Here is an 18809-nt window from a genome sequence, read left to right as displayed (position 1 = left end):
TGTTCACTACTTGTCCTCACTAACATATGGGTGAAAGGGGACGCAGTGACAGGTGTGGGTTATGGACTTGAGTGAGTTTTTTTTTTTAAGAAATCAACAGGGGTTGTGATTGCAAGCAGTTTTTTTAGTATACCCTTTTAATTTTTTTCCATTTTCTTTATTTAAATCAGAGTTATACATATGGCCACTAGGTGTCTCCCTTCATTGTGCGTATGTACAGCTGCTGCATGTCCACATTCAGTAGCAGAGAATGCTGAGGGAGCTCGCATTGTATGGTCGTCTCTCCTGTCACACGGCATCAAACATCTGTACCTCACAGTGACATTATACTGAATGAATTGTAACATAACAAAGAGCATTGTCTCCTGGTAAGCTGCAGTGCTGATAATATAATAATCAAAAGTTAAAGGGGATTTATTAGCAGGTTAGATGAATCTAACTTGCTGATAGGCCCCTATAGTGCCAGGGACACTGAGGAGGAAGGTATGTGTCTTACCTTCCTCCTTGGCACTGGAGTAATCTTCGCTAGAGTGCACTGTTAGGAGCACTTGGCCTGGCCCTTCTAATGATAATCAATGGAAGGGGTGGGCTGGATAACACGACAGTGCTCCTAACGGTGCTCTGAAGCAGAGTTTACCATGGCTTACAGTGCGGGACCGGCACTGAGGAGGAAGGTAAGACACATATCTTCCTCTTTAACATCCTCAGCGTTATAAGGGCTATCAGCAGGTTAGATTGGTCTAACTTGCTGATAGTTCCCCTTTATGCTACATTTACACGGAGCGATAATCTGCCCAATCGATTGTTTAACGATTTTGAAGCACCGATTTGGTTTTTATAACGATCAGTGTTTAGACGAATAAATCGTTAGAAAAATCCTTTGAAAATTCGTAGGAAAAATCGTTATTGTGATTGTTTTTAAGATCGCTTAAGCCCATCTTTTACATAGGGTAAATCGGTGAAAGACTGTTTACACGAAGCGATCTGCGAATTTTCAGCAAACGACGATTTGAGAACATGTTGAAAGATCAAAATGAACGATTTCTCACTCGTCGTTTGCTGTGTTTACACGGTACGATTATCGCTCAAATGCGATCGTTTATGCGAAAATTCAAACGATAATCGTTCCGTGTAAACACAGCATTAAATAATATATTTAGCCTAAGTTAATTGACCTCAGGTGATATACAACCTGCATGATGAACAGGTGTCTTTCCTTTCATGAGCGCACAAAGGACTGGGACTTCCTGTGTTTGGTCTCTTTTTTTTTTTTTTTGAAGACCAAATATCAGCAGGGAGCATGGATCACAGGATGTGTAACAGTATTTTTAAAATAGGGGGATGCTCAGTGTCCCCCAGTCATCATCCCCTCCAGCAGCCACAGCCTGCACAGCTCTGTGAGTTGGGTCGTGACATCACCATGTTATCCAGGAAGTGAAGCCTTGATGCAGTAGTAAGTGCAGGGAAAAAAGCACTTTATGTGTATTTCCCATAATAAGTGTATATTGGTGATTTGTGTAACTTTTGGGGGGCAATACAATACTTTCATAAAAAATTTCGCCGGACTTCTCCTTTAAAGCAAGTAAATTGCAAAACTGCTTGTGATCACAACCCCTGTTTATTTCCTAATCTTGGCTGCGTTTTTCTGGCCAGCCTCACGGCTACATCCAGCTTCTTTGTCACCAGTACTGAAATGCTGCACGCTCAGGTTCGTCTTTTTGATATTTTTTTCTTATACTATGTGAGGAATTTCACTGTAGAAAATTTAATATACTTTGTGATCTGGGAATGTCAGGGGTCTTACCAATAACCTGTAAGTAGAACGTCCTCAGGAAAACAAAAGCAGAAAGGAGACACAGTCTTTAAACACTAAAGAGGATATTCATAAATGGCTTCAGAAGAGCAGAACTAATTCCGTTCCCTCTGCCCTGCTCATTGCTATAGGCACTTGGCATCAGACATGTATTATACAACATATCAGTGCCCTCTTGAGCAGGTTCTTCTGTACAACATTGTATATCAAACACTTCTAGCTACGTTTTTCCTTATTCATACCTTGCTAATAAGGTTGAAAAAAGAAACAGGTCCATCATTTTCAGCCTATAATCCTATCATGTTGATCCAGAGAAAGGCAAAAACCTTTGGGGAAATCATGTTATCGTACACCTAAAGAGGTAGTCCAGTGAATTTATTTAAGGGGTTAACAAAATAACTGTGTCTATGTTTTTCATTCCGTTTGATTGTGTTTGTCTGTAATTTTTACCTAGATAACAATCTGACTACATTTTATTAGTAATATAATAAAAAACAATACAGAAAATTCTAATAATTTCGAAGGGTTCACTTACTTTTTCCTGCAAGGGTATTTACTCTGGTAGTGATTTACATCAATGATAATTTACTCTTTCCTTTAACTTGTATAGGTTGAAAAAACGAAAGACGGTAAAGCAAAATCCAGAGCTTGCTTCTAGTAATTCACATGTTGACCCTCCACCCAGCAAAGATGGTAATGTGAAGGTGATTCTAGGACAAGTTCCCGAGAAAGCTCTCAGTCTTGATGAGGAAAAGAAAAAGAAAAGAGGTCAAGGGAAACAGCTTCGTCGTAGTGAGAACAAAAGACACAGCACAGGTATAAAAACTCATTGTGACACGTCTGTCTTTTTTTTTTTTTACACTTTTTATGGTAATATGTAGATATTTATACTTAATCATTTAGTAACCATAAAAAGATAATTCAACAAAAAAAAATTTCTTTCAAATCAACTGGTGCCAGAGATTTGTAATTTACTTCTATTAAAAAATCTCCAGTCTTCCAATACTTGTCAGATGCTGTATGTCCTGCAGGAAGTGGTATATTTTTTCCAGCCTGGCACAGTGCTCTCTGCTGCCACCTCTGTCCGTGAGAGGAACTGTCCAGAGCAGTAGCAAATCCCCATAGAAAATCTTTCCTACTCTGGACAGTTCCTGTTTTGGGGAGTACTGGAAGACTGGAGATTTTGAAATCAAAGTAAATTACAAATCTATATAACTTTCTGAAATCTGTTCATTTGAAAGAAAAAAAAAAATAGCCAGAGCTTCCCTTTAAACATAGTAAGATCACACATTCTTATCCCTTTTAAAGTTCTCACTGTGATCATGCAGTAAAGTGATAAATATCCACTCTTGGACATTAGAAATTTGTCACATCTACATTTTTCTGAATTTCACAATTCACAATAGCCTTTGATGCACAATGTATTGAGAACGACTTACCTCCCAGTCATTTAGTAGGGAAGTCTCTGTACTGACAGCTGCCACTAGAGGGAGCATGAGCATGTGTATTTATGTTGCTCCAAAATGATGCTGAAAAATCTAATGACAAGGTGAAAGTTTCTCTCTTATGAGACATAATATAACTGCACCCTCATCTGTAATGAATGTATAATAATGTTTATTAGACCATCAGTGCAAAACCATTAAAAACATTTTTAAAAAAGCCATGCTTTGCACACATTTTCCTATAACAAGGAGCATATATGCAATAACAGGACCCCAGAATTACCATTCAAAAATAAATAGTTGCCTGAATGTATAAAAACCTTACCGCCGTTTTGTCCTGGTGAATTTAGCTTTTTGCTTTTTTCTGGCTATTAAAGGAAACCAGTCAGGAGTGTTTTGCCTATAACGCTGTTAGCAGCTACTAACGTTCTTTAATTCTGGCGCATGAGGCAGAGAGAGCACTATGAACTAGTCATTGGGGAGGAGCTTGGGGCGTTACTAGTCTCGGCTCTCTACCTGTCAATCATCCTTGCAGAGCGTGCTGACGGGCAGAGAGCTGTGACTAGTTACAACCTGGGCTCTTCCCTAATGACTAGTTCACAGGGCTCTCTCCCTGCCTCGGGCACCATCCACCTAAATATTGGTCCACACTTAGTACATTTCTTTATGGTAACAGTGTACCTGTCATGACATTTAAAAAACCCAGCAAATTTATAGTTATTGCTTGCCTTATCGGGAACTTTGTAGTTTATTGAATATGTAAATTACGCAGTTTGGTGCACTGGGCGTTGGACAAGTGCACTGATCTGCTCCGGTCGACCCATCCCTCCTCATGAAGTGTAAGTCATTGTGCTGTGGTGTCACTGCAGATCGCTGCCCCAATATTCATTAGAAGGGGCGGGCCAGCTACAAAGGATCAGGGCACTGAGGATGGTGGTTCTGCCCCCAGTGCACTAAATGCCTAATTTACATATTACTAATAAACTGCAAAGTTCCTGAAAACAACGCCAAGGATCAAGGTAAGAAAAATGGGACGTGTTGTGTCCCCAATTTGGACAGGCTGAATCCGACTTGTTACATATGTTCTGGTCATGTATCTTGGGAGGGAGTAGGAGTAGAATTCTAGGAGTAAAATTGGGGTACAAAATACCAAGAGAAGCAGTAACCCTTGTGTTAGGGGACTCGAGTACCCTCCAAAAGTATAAAAACTTTGCTATTAAGATTCTGTTTCTTCAAGACTATAAAAATTGGATCTTACTGGATCTTCCATTGGTACAAAAGTGGGTAAATACGGTAAACTCTTTTTGAAAACTGGAAAAAAGAAATAAAGGAATATAAAAAGAAAAAAAGGATCAAAGTAAGAATACCTTCATCCTCAGCACCCCATAGCTGGGCCGCATGATATAATTTAAAGGTGAAGTCTGGGGATTTATAACATCCTGCAGCCGGCAGGGGGAAACCGACTACTTACTGTGCTTGTGGTGAGTGATGGGACCGGTCGTGGAACCCCTGTGGGGTTCCGGGTTCTCCGGCACTGACACATTATGGCCAGTCTGACAGACTGGCCACTCAGCTGGAGCACCGCTCCAGTCACTGATTGGCTAAGCGGCCAGTCCATCAGCTGGGACAGACCTTTTCCCCCGACTTGTGACATCATAGTACGTATAGTAAGTATATGTAATCAATTTTCGCCCTGCCCCAGCTGTCTGCAGGATTTTATAAATTGACGGACTTCTCCTTTAAATTTAAATTAAATGCTATCGGCCGCACACACATCCCCTGCTTATATGGCGAGATGTGCAGCTGGTAAATGATTATTTTAAGGCCAGCCCAAAAGATGCGATCAGCTGAGGTTGGGGCGTTTTCCTGCTCCTCGAATGATCGCTTATATACAGGCCAGTTATCGGCCAAAGGAGCATTTCTAGTGACCCGTGTAAAAGGGCCTTTAGTCTAACACTACACACACATTAGGGTGTATGACTCTCTGGTCACATTGTTGTTCATATAAAAAAAAATATGTACATTTTTTTTTATATCTGTGGACACCAGTGTTCTATAGATTTAGATGTTCTACACAGGAAAGAAACAAGACCTGTCGGCTCTACAAACTCAGTTATCGCCTAGACACTAATCTCCTGTATTACGCGCTGGGCTTGTACATCCTGCTCTACTGTTATTATCTGGGCTGAAGTAGCGTGACAAAGTGCAGAGTACACATACAATGCTATGTAAACACACCTAAAGAAATATTTGCTTTGTAATATTAACTAATAAGCAAAATTAGTCTGCTTATCACTTACCACCATTTCTTCCTGCTAACTAATGTCCCTATAAATAATATGTGGACAGGTGTAACCTAGGATATCATTGATTCTTCTCATCTTTAATCATGGGGTACAATATTTTGTTCTAGATATAATGGCTAGAGAAGAGCGAGCACAAAAATACTCAAGTGCTTGTTACTCGAGTCCGGGATTTTTAATACTCAAGTGCCCAACATGAGTAACAAGCCCCACTGGAGACTCGAGTATTTAACCAGGTGCATATGGAGGGCCATATGGTTTAGGGTACAAACCCACACACCGTATACGCAGCTTATTTACTGCTGCGATACGCAGCAAATACGCAGCAAACACGCAGCAAATACGCAGCAGATTAGATCTAAATAACTGAACACAGCATCAAATCTGCACCACCAAATCTGCTTCAAATCTGCTGCGTTTTTGCTGCGTATCTGCTGTGTATACGGTGTGTGGGTTTGTACCCGCTGGGTTCACACTACGTATATTTCAGTCAGTATATTTCAGTCAGTATTGCAACCAAAACCAGGAGTGGATTTAAAACACAAAAAGGATCTGTTCACACATTGGTGAAATTGAGTGGATGGCCGCCATTTAATGGCAAATATTTGCTGTTATTTTAAAACAACGGCTGTTATATTGAAATAATGGAAGTTATTTACTGTTATATGGCGGCCATCCACTCAATTTCAGCATTGTGTGAACAGAGCCTTTCTGTGTTTTTAATCCACTCCTGGTTTTGGTTGCAATACTGACTGAAATATACTGACTGAAATATACATATACTGACTGAAATATACGTAGTGTGAACATAGTTAAAGTGTACCTGTCACAATTAGCCCTTCTGGGTCAGCGGTATAATCCTCTGCTAATCCGGAAGGTCGGGTCTCATGATACAGAGACGCACATTATCATCTGATTGCATCTCAGTATAATAATAACCAATAATAACTATTAATTTTAGGGTGCTGTACATATCATATGTAGTTAAAAGATGGTCAGGTACTAGTACTAACGCGCAATTGCAGCTCGGATCACTATTCCTTAATAAGGTTATCCGGCGCTACACAAAAATGGCTACTTTTTTCCAGAGACAGACCCTCTCTTGTCTCCAGTTTGGGTTGGGTTTTTTAACTCATTTCCATTGAAGTGAATGGAGCTTAATTGCAAACCGCACCTCAGTTGGAGACAAGAGTCATGCTGTCTCTGGAAGAAAGTGGCCATGTTTTTGTAGCACTGAATAACCCCTTTAATGAATAGGTCCAAGAAGTCTGAATTTTGTGTATGCTTATGTAATGGTGCGTTTACACAGACAGATTTATCTGACAGATTTTGGAAGCCAAAGCCAGGAACAGACTATAAACAGGGAACAGATCATAAAGGAAAGACTGAGATCTCTCCTGTTTTCAAATCCATCCCTGGCTTTGGCTTCCAAAATCTGTCAGATAAATCTGTGTGTGTAAACGCACCATAAGCAAAGACACCTGTTCATTATTCAGGTTGTCACTGTGTGGTTACAGAGGTTTTGGTTCTGTGTGACAGGAGAACTAACCATACAATGGGAGCACCCCCAGGATTCTCTGCTACTAAGGGTACAAACACACACGGCATATATGCTGCGTATTTACTGCTGCGATACGCAGCAAATACGCAGCAGATACGCAGCAGATTAGATCTAAATAACTGCACACAGCATCAAATCTGCTGCGTATCTGCTGTGTATACGCTGTGTCTGTGCAGTGAAGACTTGTCCCGGTCTGTGTGTGCTTAGGAATGACTGTCTGTGAGTGTGCAAAGCACTGGAACGTCCTGTGTTTGGTCTCTATTTTCTTGAACAGAGAAAAGATCAAATATGGAAGGAATCATGGACCACAGTTTGACAGGAAGGGAGACACCTTGTGGCCATATGTATAATTTTGATGTAAAAGGAAACTGTCAGCTAAAAAGGCACAGAGCTAAATAAGCAGTGAGGCTATCCATAACTTTATTGTAGTTGTCTGAGGCTGCAATGCTTTCAATTGCTGTTATAAAGTGTCATAGGGGCATGGTCAGAGCGCATCTGTGCACCTCAGTGCCCTGGCCCCGCCTCTGTGACACTTCATAGTAGAAATAAAAAGCATTTTTCTATGTGATTACAGCCTCAGACAACAACAATAAAGTTATGGATAGACTCACTGCTTACACAGCTATATAACTATGTAAGTAGTTTGGGATGACTTTTCTAGCTGACAGTTTCCCTTTAAACATACAAAACCTTAAATATATATATATATATATATATATATACATGTGCACTTAAATTCTGTTGTGATATGTGTGATGTCAGCCCACCGTCAGCCCCCCCCCCCCCCCCGTGATTTCACTATTACTGGATTCTGTGTGTCGCCATGGAGCTGTGTTTTTTTTGACATTCCAAAGTTAATTTGATAAATATTTTCTTAGGCCTTGTTCTCACATAGCAGGGAGCGCATGCAGACAGATCCACATGTTCACCTGTGGCTGCGCTATGTTATCGGGAATGATCATCAACATTGCACGAATATTGCTATAAAGGCATAGGGGGACATTTATTAAGTCTGGTGTTTTCTGCGCCGGACTTAAGAATGTCCCCGCAGCAGTGCCGCTACAATACTGCAATGTACTGCGTACTGCGCTGTACTGCGCATGACCGGCACAGAAAGAACGTAGGCGTGCTAACGTTAGGGACAGCACGCCTCTCAGTGACGTCGCCACAATTATGCAGGCTAATCACGCCCAGAGGGGCCTGATTACTGCTCCGGAACGCCCAGGGACTGTGACTACTTGCGGCAGCTCACTGCCCACCACGACTACTTGGGGGTAATTTACATAAAGGGCGCCAACTTTATAAAGTAAGTTTTTGGGCTGTACACTCCAGGGACAGGGGGTATAGAAGCATGTTTGGGAAGTGTGCTGGGTGCTGCTACAGCACATTCCCATAGCGTTAGGGTACAAACACACACAGCAGATACGCAGCAGATACGCAGCAGATTTGATACTGTGTTCAGTTATTTAGATCTAATCTGCTGCGTATCTGCTGCGTATCGCATCAGTAAATACGCAGTGTATATGCCGTGTGTGTTTGTACCCACGCAGTGTATATGCCGTTTTTTTTAAGTGATTGGTTCCCTTTAACATTGCTTCAGGCCATCTCACACACCAGGGTGAATCTGTGACTAGACAAAGCAATGTACAAATTATCAGCATTTTGAGAACATGAAAGACCACAATGAAAGATTTCTCGCTTGATGGTTAGCTAATTTTACACCAGCAGATCAAATATGATTGTTATTGTGGAGATTTGACAGATAATCGCTCCATGTAAAAGGACTATTACTCACCATTTAACTGTTTGAGAACTCCATAAGCCTAACAACACCTTAGTGCTTTCAGTCTTGCCAAATATGCTTTAGTTGATTGATGTTTTTTTAGTATATTTAGGCTATGTTCACACTGTTTGACACGGCCGCTGTTTTACATGTACCCGCGGCCAATACTGACATATCTGCCCTAGGAACATTATCTAAGTGTGCTTTACACAGAGAGATTTATCTGTCAGATTTTTGAAGCCAAAGCCAGAAATGGATTTCAAAAGAGGAAAAATCTCAGACTTTACTTTATCACCTGTTCTCTGTTTATAGTCTGTCCTGGCTTTGGCTTCAAAGATCTGTCAAATCTCTGTGTAAATGCACCATAAAGCCCATTCAAATGTATGGGTGTACCTGTATTAACCAATGATTTCCATGCACAGTACGGCCAGCATGACAGCCACACTGTATAACAAGTCAATTATTTCCACGGCCGTATATAAAGGGCCTATTACACAAAACGATTATCGGCTGTATTCGGCCGATATCGGCTGTTACGGACGAGAATCGTTTTGTGTAATAAAAGACAACGATCAGCCGACATGAACAATGTCAGCTGTTTGTTGCTGTCGTTTGTCTTTCAACATGTTGAAAGACAAATGACCAGGATAGCAGCGATCTGCTGCCGTCTCTCCGAGGAATAGGAACGGCGGCAGCAGACTGTTGCTCTCCTCTATGGGCTGTATGGATTATCTATGGATGCACGGAATAGCGCCGACAGCGAGTGGGGAATGAGGAGCTGACAGCGCTCGTTTGTTCCTCAATACCGCCCCATGTAATACACTGTGTGAACAACAACCAAATGCAGCACATTTTTTCATGACAAGAACGGCTGTTGTTTTAATCGGCAACAACGGCCCTTTTTGTCATGAAAACAAGTAACATGTAATAATAAAAATAAGTAACGATAATAAGTAACATGTAATAATAATAAGTAACAATAACAAGTAACTTACAATAACAAGTAACATGTAAGTAACATATGTATACATAGCATAAGAAAAGTGTTTTTCTCTCTGTAATAAGTTAGCCACCAAGGGGTTAAACATATTTTTGTGATAGAAAAGTGAAGTCCATGGATTCTGCTTCATGTATAATGATGATGACTACAGAACATGGAGTGTTAGGTCTGGTGCCCAGCTCTGTAACATACAGTAGTGACAGATTTGTGGGATTTTCCTCTCTATCCAGTAGAGTTGTGAGTCCTGGCCATGTGCTCCCTCCCTGCACTCCTGGGAGCCCCTCCAGCCTGGGTGTGGGGGAGGGGTGAGATAAGTGCACGACCCCAGGCTCACACCTCCTCTGCTGTGTCTGGCTGAAGGAACAATGCACTAGTGCAGCAAGGAAGGAGCCGGCATGTCAGGTCTTGGAGCAGCAGCAGCAGCAGCATTAACCTGTCCAGAGCTGCATGCACACAACCAGCGCCTTCCTCTATAGCAGGGGGTCACCATGTTTGCTGTGGAGTGCATGCATGACACTGACTATTGTGCCCTGTGCCCTGAAGGAGAGCTGCCCAGTGCCAATGGATGTGAGCAGGCACAAGAGGCCAGGGAGCTCCCTGCAGCCCTGCCCAGCACTGCACAGAAGAGCCCTGCCACCAGGACAGCCCTGGGTGCCCCCATATCCAATCTCCCCTACAGCCAGCTGCCCCACTGTGCCTTTGGTAGGTGTGCTGGGAGCTGTAGTACCTCATGTATTGTGTTCTGGGGGAGGGAATATTATGATATTGTATTGACACCTATTTAGAGGGGTTCCCTAATAGCCTTTCTATAGTGCATGAATGGCATATAGGGAATTTGTGCTAATGTTGTATAGAAGGCTTTGGGGGAACACTTATCATTAGTGTCTAAAGAGTGATAGATTGCATTGGTGTAATTTGCACCAAATAGTGTCTGCTATATAACTTCATGGGTGATGTGAAGGGGCTGCACCAAAAAGAATTCTGGCTTAAAGGGGAACTCCCGAGGGGGAAAGAAAAAGTTTTCAACTCAACGGGTGTCAGAAAGTCATACAGATTTGTGAAGTATTTCTATTTAAAAAATATCAAGCCTTCTAGTACTTATCAGCTGCTGTATGCCCTGTAGGAAGTGGTGTAGTCTTTCCAGTTTGACACACAGATATAGTTTATAAATCTGTATAATTTTCTGACACCATTTTTCTATAAGTTGGTTTGGGGGGGCATGCTGGGGATGAAGGTAAGAAAATTTCCTTCAGCGTCCTATATCCTACGGGAACATAACAGCAGGTTGGGGTCGCACCATGTCATGCAAGCATATATTTTTGAGAGTGTATGATATTTAAAGGGGTGTTTGAACACTAGTATTATTTTTTTTTTGTAAAGGGAGTCAGGGTGGTATTAAAAAAAACAAAACAAAAAAAAACCCTTACCCAGCCTGACAGTCCCACCACCCAGTCCCTACTGTTCATCACAATGGCCCAGATCAGGCATTTTTTGTCTTGGCAAATAGCAACCAGTCACAGCTCAGATTTCACTTTTCAAAATGGGCTGTGATTGGTTGCGATATGTGTCCAATTTGGCCCTATATTTAATGTAAAACGCCTTTTCTCCCTTTTAACTCCCCTCAACATGCCAGTATGTTTTGGTAGCTTTAAAAAAGTATCTGTATATTATAGACTGAGCTCTTCAACTTTCGGAAATCCCTGCATCATAATTCAGTAGCAAAGAGCTTTGGATGTTATGGTGCAGGAAGTCCTGCAAGAGCAGGGGCGCATTAAATTTACCCTGGCACCTTGGCTGTCCTCCCTTCCTTGGCCCCCCCTCCAGTTCACAGATGCACTGACACAAGACCCTAGAGCGCTTGTGGCCCCCTGTGTAGGTCCCCTTATATCAGATGGCCCTCTGCGTAGGCCCCCCTATAGTAGATGGCCCCAATGATGATTACTATTCAATTTACCCCCCACCTCTTCTGCTGCAGCTTTCTCAGCGTGGCTCTGCTCTTCTGTCTCCCACCACAGGCAGCGCGTGTGAAAGACATTGCCTGCGCTAGAAGTCCAGACGAACTTTCAGCATTCGGCTCATGCACAATTGAATAGTGTTCAGGTGCAATTCACTATGAGGCCCACTGGAGGATCCTCTGGAGTGCCCCGAAGTGAGGTACCACTGCAGGACAAGATCAGATGTGGGCCGCCATGCCCCCCCCCCTTCCCTCCCCTCCCATCCCCTCCCCTCCCATCCCCTCCCCTCCCCTCCCATCCCCTCCCCTCCCATCCCCTCCCGGAAACCTTGGGCCCTGGCCGGCCCCTGAATCAACCACATCATGATCCACCACAGCATAAGAGTTGCATAGTTAAGTCTGTGATATAAAATCAGCTTACGGACCATGTGTCACGGATGTGTAAATGCAACCTCAGAGGGTCCAAATGCAGTTGGCCCCGTGATCTAAGGAACGGACGGGGACCCTGACATCCTGTAATGGCACTTGCGTGTTGCCATTACATTAATTTTGGGGTCGTCAAAAGCTGCATTCATCAAAATGCATGGAGGAGATGCATTGTGCATGTGCAGCTCGCAAATTTACGAATAATGGTCCATGCAGAGGAAGCCAAAATAAAAGAAAACATACTGGACATTGAATGATATCAGGTATCCCAAGTCGGGCTAAGTCATTAGCTCTAAAGAAAGACAAAAAGTACCTGGAAGGCCACCCCTCCAACGATCCCCGCCATCTTTTTGACCAAACCATAGGGAACAGGAGGGAAACCCCAACTAGGAGTGCCACGCACTTCAAAAAAAGTAGAAAAAGAACATGGAGAAGATGGATGAAGAGCATCCATAGCAAAGAGAAAGTAAAGAGTACCTGCAGCTCACAGCTGATATTTTGGGGTCCCTGTTCCTGAGATCATGGGGGGGGGGGGGGTTCAGCAGTCGGACACATAATTTTAGCTATTCCCTCTATTGTGGATAAGGCATGACTATCGCAGTATGGAGCAGGCTTAGAAGCCTACCTGCTGACTGCAGTAAGGTGGGAGTATGACTGCAAGGACTCCTGGGGGGGGGGGGGGCAGAATAAAACAGGCTATGAAGTCAGAGGGTGATGAAGACTGATTCTGTACAAAGGATCTGTACAAAGGATGCCCCTAACAGCCCAGAATGGGAGGAGCACCAGCATTTTTTTACCTTTGTGTGCTGGAAACACTGTCTATTACTTTTACATGGCTATTGACAGCAGGGCCGACTCCAGCTTTTTGTGGGCCCTTGGGTGACAGAGCCTCGGCGGGCCCCTTTGAGGAGCAAATCATGGAGATACAGGCGAGGAAAGATCTGCAGCAGAAGAAACATGCGGCTGCTGCATATCTTTCTCCTCCTGTATCTCCTGATCTCTGCAGTAGTCAGGACTCTGGAGGAGTCAGACCCAGTCACAGGATTATATATATATATATCATGCTGGTGCTGCTAGTTCTCTAGTATACAGCTCCTTCTGTGTGTGTGTGTGTGTGTATATACATACACACACACAGAGCAGGAGCTGTATACTAGAGAACTAGCAGCACCAGCATTATATATATATATATATATATATATATATATATATATATATATATATATATATTTATAATATGAACATGGTGAGACCTCTAGTTCTCCTATATACAGGCCCTGCAGTGATATACAGTGTATATATATATATATATATATATATATATATATATATATATATATATATATACACACACACACACTGTATATCACTGCAGGGCCTGAATATAGGAGAACTAGAGGTCTCACCATGTTCATATGATAGATAGGAGATAGGGAAATAGATAGATAGATAGGAGATAGGGAAATAGATAGATAGATAGATAGATAGATACAGATATCTAGTTGTTTTGTGTATAGAGGTCCTGCTGTAATATATCTATATCTATTACTGCAGGATATATATATATTACAGCAGGACCTCTATACACAAAACAAGTAGAAGAACCAGCACATACAGGACACTTAGTTTGCAGAGCCTACCTGCTGCCCTCTATCAGGTCATGTGTCCAATCACATGACCCGTGACATCATCAAAGGTCCTTCAGACTCAAAGGTCCTCTTTCCTACTCGGCTGTAGGGAAGATTTGTGATGGAAGACAGGTGCTCGGGGGCCCCAGTATGGATCGGCGGGCCCCTAACTGTCACATGCGGCCTCTAGGGGCCCAGTCCCCTTTGTTACTACACTTTTTTTTCTTTTTTACTAACAAAAAAAATGTAGTAACAAACGGGAGTGGGCCCCTAGAGGAGCTGGGGGCCCCGGCATTTGCCCTACTTAGCCGGGTGCTGACGCCGGCCCTGATTGACAGCATTTAGTGTTTGGGATAGCGTATGCTTAGGGTAAGGAGCAGAGCGACCTGATCACTGACTCTGGAGCAGGCAAACAGTATAGCTTATTTTATTGCCCTAGCAGTTAGATGGTTAGAGATCAGTGCATCTGGAGCATGCTGGAATCTGATCATACTGCATTTAAATACCAGAGCGGAAGAAGTTGGATGCAGCCTTAGGGAGTCCTAGAAACATGGATACAGCCATAAGCCATAGGAGGACATTTACTATTGAGTCTACAGAGTATTTGTCTGTTTTTTACCCAACCAGATAGGACTAATTTAACAAACTATTCAAAAATTTGTGAATGGAATATTCACAAGAAATTACGCAAGCATTTTCACCTGGTACTGACCTGTTTGTGCAACTTTTTAAATAGTTGCAAATGATAAATTGGGCTCAAATCCTGGATTATGTGAATTTTTAACTGAATACTCTAAACAGGCAGAATTTAAAAAGTTGCAGCTAAAAAATATTCACCTTTCGAATACTGGTTCACTTTGACCAAAAATTGGTCAGACTTGTGCATGATCCAGTTGCCCTCATCTCTAGTTATGGTGAAGCTCCCATTACATACTCCGCAGAGGGATACAGGTCTGTTTATTTGATTTTAACCAAAAAGATTAGAAATGGAATTTATTCACTACTTTCTTCTTTTTTTTTTTTTTTTTTTTTTTTTTTTTTTTCTTCTTCTTCTTTTAGGAGAAGTTCAAAATAACAAAAATGAGAAGAAAGAGAAGAAAATGGTTATGAAAAAACCTTTGGGGACCATTGAATATACAGTAAGTCACACTGTCAGATAAAACTACGGAGCATATTTCTTATTGGGAACCTCTTACATAACTTCTACTTCATTCTTTATGACTTGTTGTTTTTTTACCAAAAAAGTTCAAAAAGGGGCTTTGGTTTCCAATTAGAATAGAGCAAACTTTGGAACAGAGCGTGCCATTTTTGCAGTTGTATGCAGCCCTAGTCAATACGGAAATGTGGAAACAGCCATAGGCCATAGGCTGTCTGGAATTTGCATACATTTTTAGGATCTTACTACAATATTGTGGCATTCTGGAGTTGCAAGCAAACAAAGTTTACTGTATGACTGAAATTTAGTACAGACACTATAGCACCTCTAAAGAAATACCCATTTCCTGTAGAATAGGGATGCAGAACGTTCAGCCCTCCAGCTGTTGGAAAACTACAATTTCCATCATGCTTGGACAGCTATGCTTGGCTTTGGCTGTCCAGTTATGATGGGAATTGTAGTTTTCCAACAGCTAGAGGGCCGAAGGTAGGACTGGGCGATTAATCGAATTAATTCGATTAATCGTCCAGAACGTTGAAATCGATTTGATTTTTTGTGAAAATCGTAAATTCGATTTTCACAAAAAATCATTTCGGGCTGCTGTGCCGGAGAGGAGCTGAGAGGAAGGTGGGTTGCGGTGCGGGCCGGCGGGAGAGCCGTAGAGGGGCGGTGTGGGTGAGCGGGGAGAAGATGCTGGGTGGCCAGGCTGGAGAGGGGCGGTGCGGGCCGGCGGGAGAGCCGTAGAGGGGCGGTGTGGGTGAGTGGGGAGAAGATGCTGGGTGGCCAGGCTTTAGAGGGGCGGTGCCGGCGGCCTCCAGCCACTGACAGCGCCGCCGCTGACCTGCCCCCACCCCCTCCACTGAGCATCCCGCTCTCCTCCCGGCCAGACATGGAGGTCCCGGGTCTGTGGAGTAGGAGGCCGCAGGGCTTACAGTAGGTGGTGATCGCAGCGCTGCAGGTCCTGGAGCTATACAGCGGGATGGGGGGGGGGCTCAGTGCAGATCCCCGTTCCCGCTGTATAGCTCCGTGACCCGCAGCGCCGCGATCACCACCTACTGTAAGCCCTGCGGCCTCCTCCTCCACAGACCCGGGACCTCCATGTCTGGCCGGGAGGAGAGTATGTGTGCGGAGGTGGGAGGAGGAGAAGGAGATGTATGTGCCCTCCTGCTCCAATCACCCCCAGCTGCACCAGTCACCCTTCAGTGTCCCCCCCAGTCCCCTCAGTGTCCCTCCAATCACCTCAGAGTCCCCAAATGCCCTCAGTGTCCCCCCCCAGTCCCCAAATCCCCTCAGTGTCCCGTCAGTGTCCCCCCCCAATCCCCTCAGTGTCCCCCCAGTTCCCCAATCCCCTCAGTGTCCCCCCAGTCCCCTTCAGTGTCCCCTTCAGTGTCCCCCCAGTCCCCTTCAGTGTCCCCCCCATCCCCTCAGTGTCCCCCCAGTCCCCTTCAGTGTCCCCCCAGTCCCCCCATCCCCTCAGTGTCCCCCCCATCCCCTCAGTGTCCCCCCCATCCCCTTCAGTGTCCCCCCGTCCCCTCAGTGTCCCCCCGTCCCCTCAGTGTCCCCCCAGTCCCCTTCAGTGTCCCCCCAGTCCCCCCATCCCCTCAGTGTCCCCCCCATCCCCTCAGTGTCCCCCCAGTCCCCTTCAGTGTCCCCCCAGTCCCCCCATCCCCTCAGTGTCCCCCCCATCCCCTCAGTGTCCCCCCCCAGTCCCCTTCAGTGTCCCCCCAGTCCCCCCATCCCCTCAGTGTCCCCCCCCATCCCCTCAGTGTCCCCCCCATCCCCTCAGTGTCCCCCCCCCATCCCCTCAGTGTCCCCCCCCCATCCCCTCAGTGTCCCCCCCCATCCCCTCAGTGTCCCCCCCAATCCCCTCAGTGTCCCCCCCAATCCCCTCAGTGTCCCCCCCAATCCCCTCAGTGTCCCCCCCAATCCCCTCAGTGTCCCCCCCATCCCCTCAGTGTCCCCCCCATCCCCTCAGTGTCCCCTCCCCATCCCCTCAGTGTCCCCCCAGTCCCCTTCAGTGTCCCCTCAGTGTCCCCCCATCCCCTCAGTGTCCCCCCCATCCCCTCAGTGTCCCCCCCAATCCCCTCAGTGTCCCCCCCAATCCCCTCAGTGTCCCCCCATCCCCTCAGTGTCCCCCCTAATCCCCTCAGTGTCCCCCCCATCCCCTCAGTGTCCCCCCCCATCCCCTCAGTGTCCCCCCAGTCCCCTTCAGTGTCCCCCCATCCCCTCAGTGTGTCCCCCCAGTCCCCTTCAGTGTCCCCTCAGTGTCCCCCCCGTCCCCTCAGTGTCCCCCCAGTCCCCTTCAGTGTCCCCTCAGTGTCCCCCCAGTCCCCTTCAGTGTTCCCCCAGTCCCCCATCCCCTCAGTGTCCCCCCCATCCCCTCAGTGTCCCCCCCAGTCCCCTTCAGTGTCCCCCCAGTCCCCCCATCCCCTCAGTGTCCCCCCCATCCCCTCAGTGTCCCCCCCATCCCCTCAGTGTCCCCCCCATCCCCTCAGTGTCCCCCCCATCCCCTCAGTGTCCCCCCCATCCCCTCAGTGTCCCCCCCATCCCCTCAGTGTCCCCCCCCATCCCCTCAGTGTCCCCCCCCATCCCCTCAGTGTCCCCCCCAGTCCCCTTCAGTGTCCCCCCCAGTCCCCTTCAGTGTCCCCCCCAGTCCCCTTCAGTGTCCCCCCCAGTCCCCTTCAGTGTCCCCCCCAGTCCCCTTCAGTGTCCCCCCCAGTCCCCTTCAGTGTCCCCCCCAGTCCCCTTCAGTGTCCCCCCCAGTCCCCTTCAGTGTCCCCCCCTAGTCCCCTTCAGTGTCCCCCCCCCAGTCCCCTTCAGTGTCCCCCCCCAGTCCCCTTCAGTGTCCCCCCCCCAGTCCCCTTCAGTGTCCCCCCCCCAGTCCCCTTCAGTGTCCCCCCCCCAGTCCCCTTCAGTGTCCCCCCCCCGTCCCCTTCAGTGTCCCCCCCCCCAGTCCCCTTCAGTGTCCCCCCAGTCCCCTTCAGTGTCCCCCCCCCCAGTCCCCTTCAGTGTCCCCCCCCAGTCCCCTTCAGTGTCCCCCCCCCCAGTCCCCTTCAGTGTCCCCCCCCAGTCCCCTTCAGTGTCCCCCCCCCAGTCCCCTTCAGTGTCCCCCCCCAGTCCCCTTCAGTGTCCCCCAGTGTCACCCCATTCCCCCTCAGTCTCCCCAGTCACCCCTCATCTATACCTCCACTACTACACCCCTTATCCACTAGACCTCCATTACTACACCCTACGTAGATGAAGGCACAAACATGATTTCCTATACTATATGGGGGCTCTGTTACACTGGAAAGCAATATAGTTGTTGTCTGAAATATCATTAAAATAGTATCTGATGCTGCAGGGAGAAAATGTTCTGTTTATGTAGCAAAAAAAGAAAAAAAATCGAGATTTAAATCGAGAATCGTCCAAATTTTTTAAAAAATCGAGATTTTATTTTTTGCCCATATCGCCCAGCCCTAGCCGAAGGTTTCCCATCCCTGCTGCAGGGCTTAGAAGTAGTTTACAAATCTGTATAACTTTCTGACACCAGTTGATTTAAAGGGGTACTCCGGGCTAGGGGGCTTTTCTGGCTATGGCAGGGGAGGAGGTGGATGAGGGCAATGACATCCACTTACCTCCCTGGTTCCAGCGCTGGGTCCCAGATTGCACTGCTCCGGCCGCCTCCTACCCGCTTCCTGGTCTCTGACGTGGGCTTGAGACATGACGTTTCAAGCCCTGCCAGCTAGTCAGTGGCAGAG

At 45.8% G+C, this 18809-nt stretch overlaps 1 protein-coding gene across 1 annotated transcript in view; it reads left to right on the top strand.

Moving 5' to 3' along the window:
• Positions 1-2427: 2427 nt before the first annotated feature.
• The window catches only part of NCOA7 (nuclear receptor coactivator 7), a 53038-nt gene continuing 36656 nt past the window's right edge, over positions 2428-18809 (top strand). The window contains exons 1-2 of the mRNA XM_069974890.1: positions 2428-2629; positions 14973-15052. Coding sequence (XP_069830991.1) covers positions 15014-15052 — 39 coding nt within the window. The 5' untranslated portion in view covers positions 2428-2629; positions 14973-15013. The remainder of the gene's footprint in view (positions 2630-14972; positions 15053-18809) is intronic.

Source organism: Dendropsophus ebraccatus, chromosome 6, assembly GCF_027789765.1.
Source record: "Dendropsophus ebraccatus isolate aDenEbr1 chromosome 6, aDenEbr1.pat, whole genome shotgun sequence".
In the NCBI taxonomy this organism is placed as follows: domain Eukaryota; kingdom Metazoa; phylum Chordata; class Amphibia; order Anura; family Hylidae; genus Dendropsophus; species Dendropsophus ebraccatus.
Note: the sequence above shows the minus strand (reverse complement) of the source record. Positions and strands in the feature narration are given on the sequence as shown.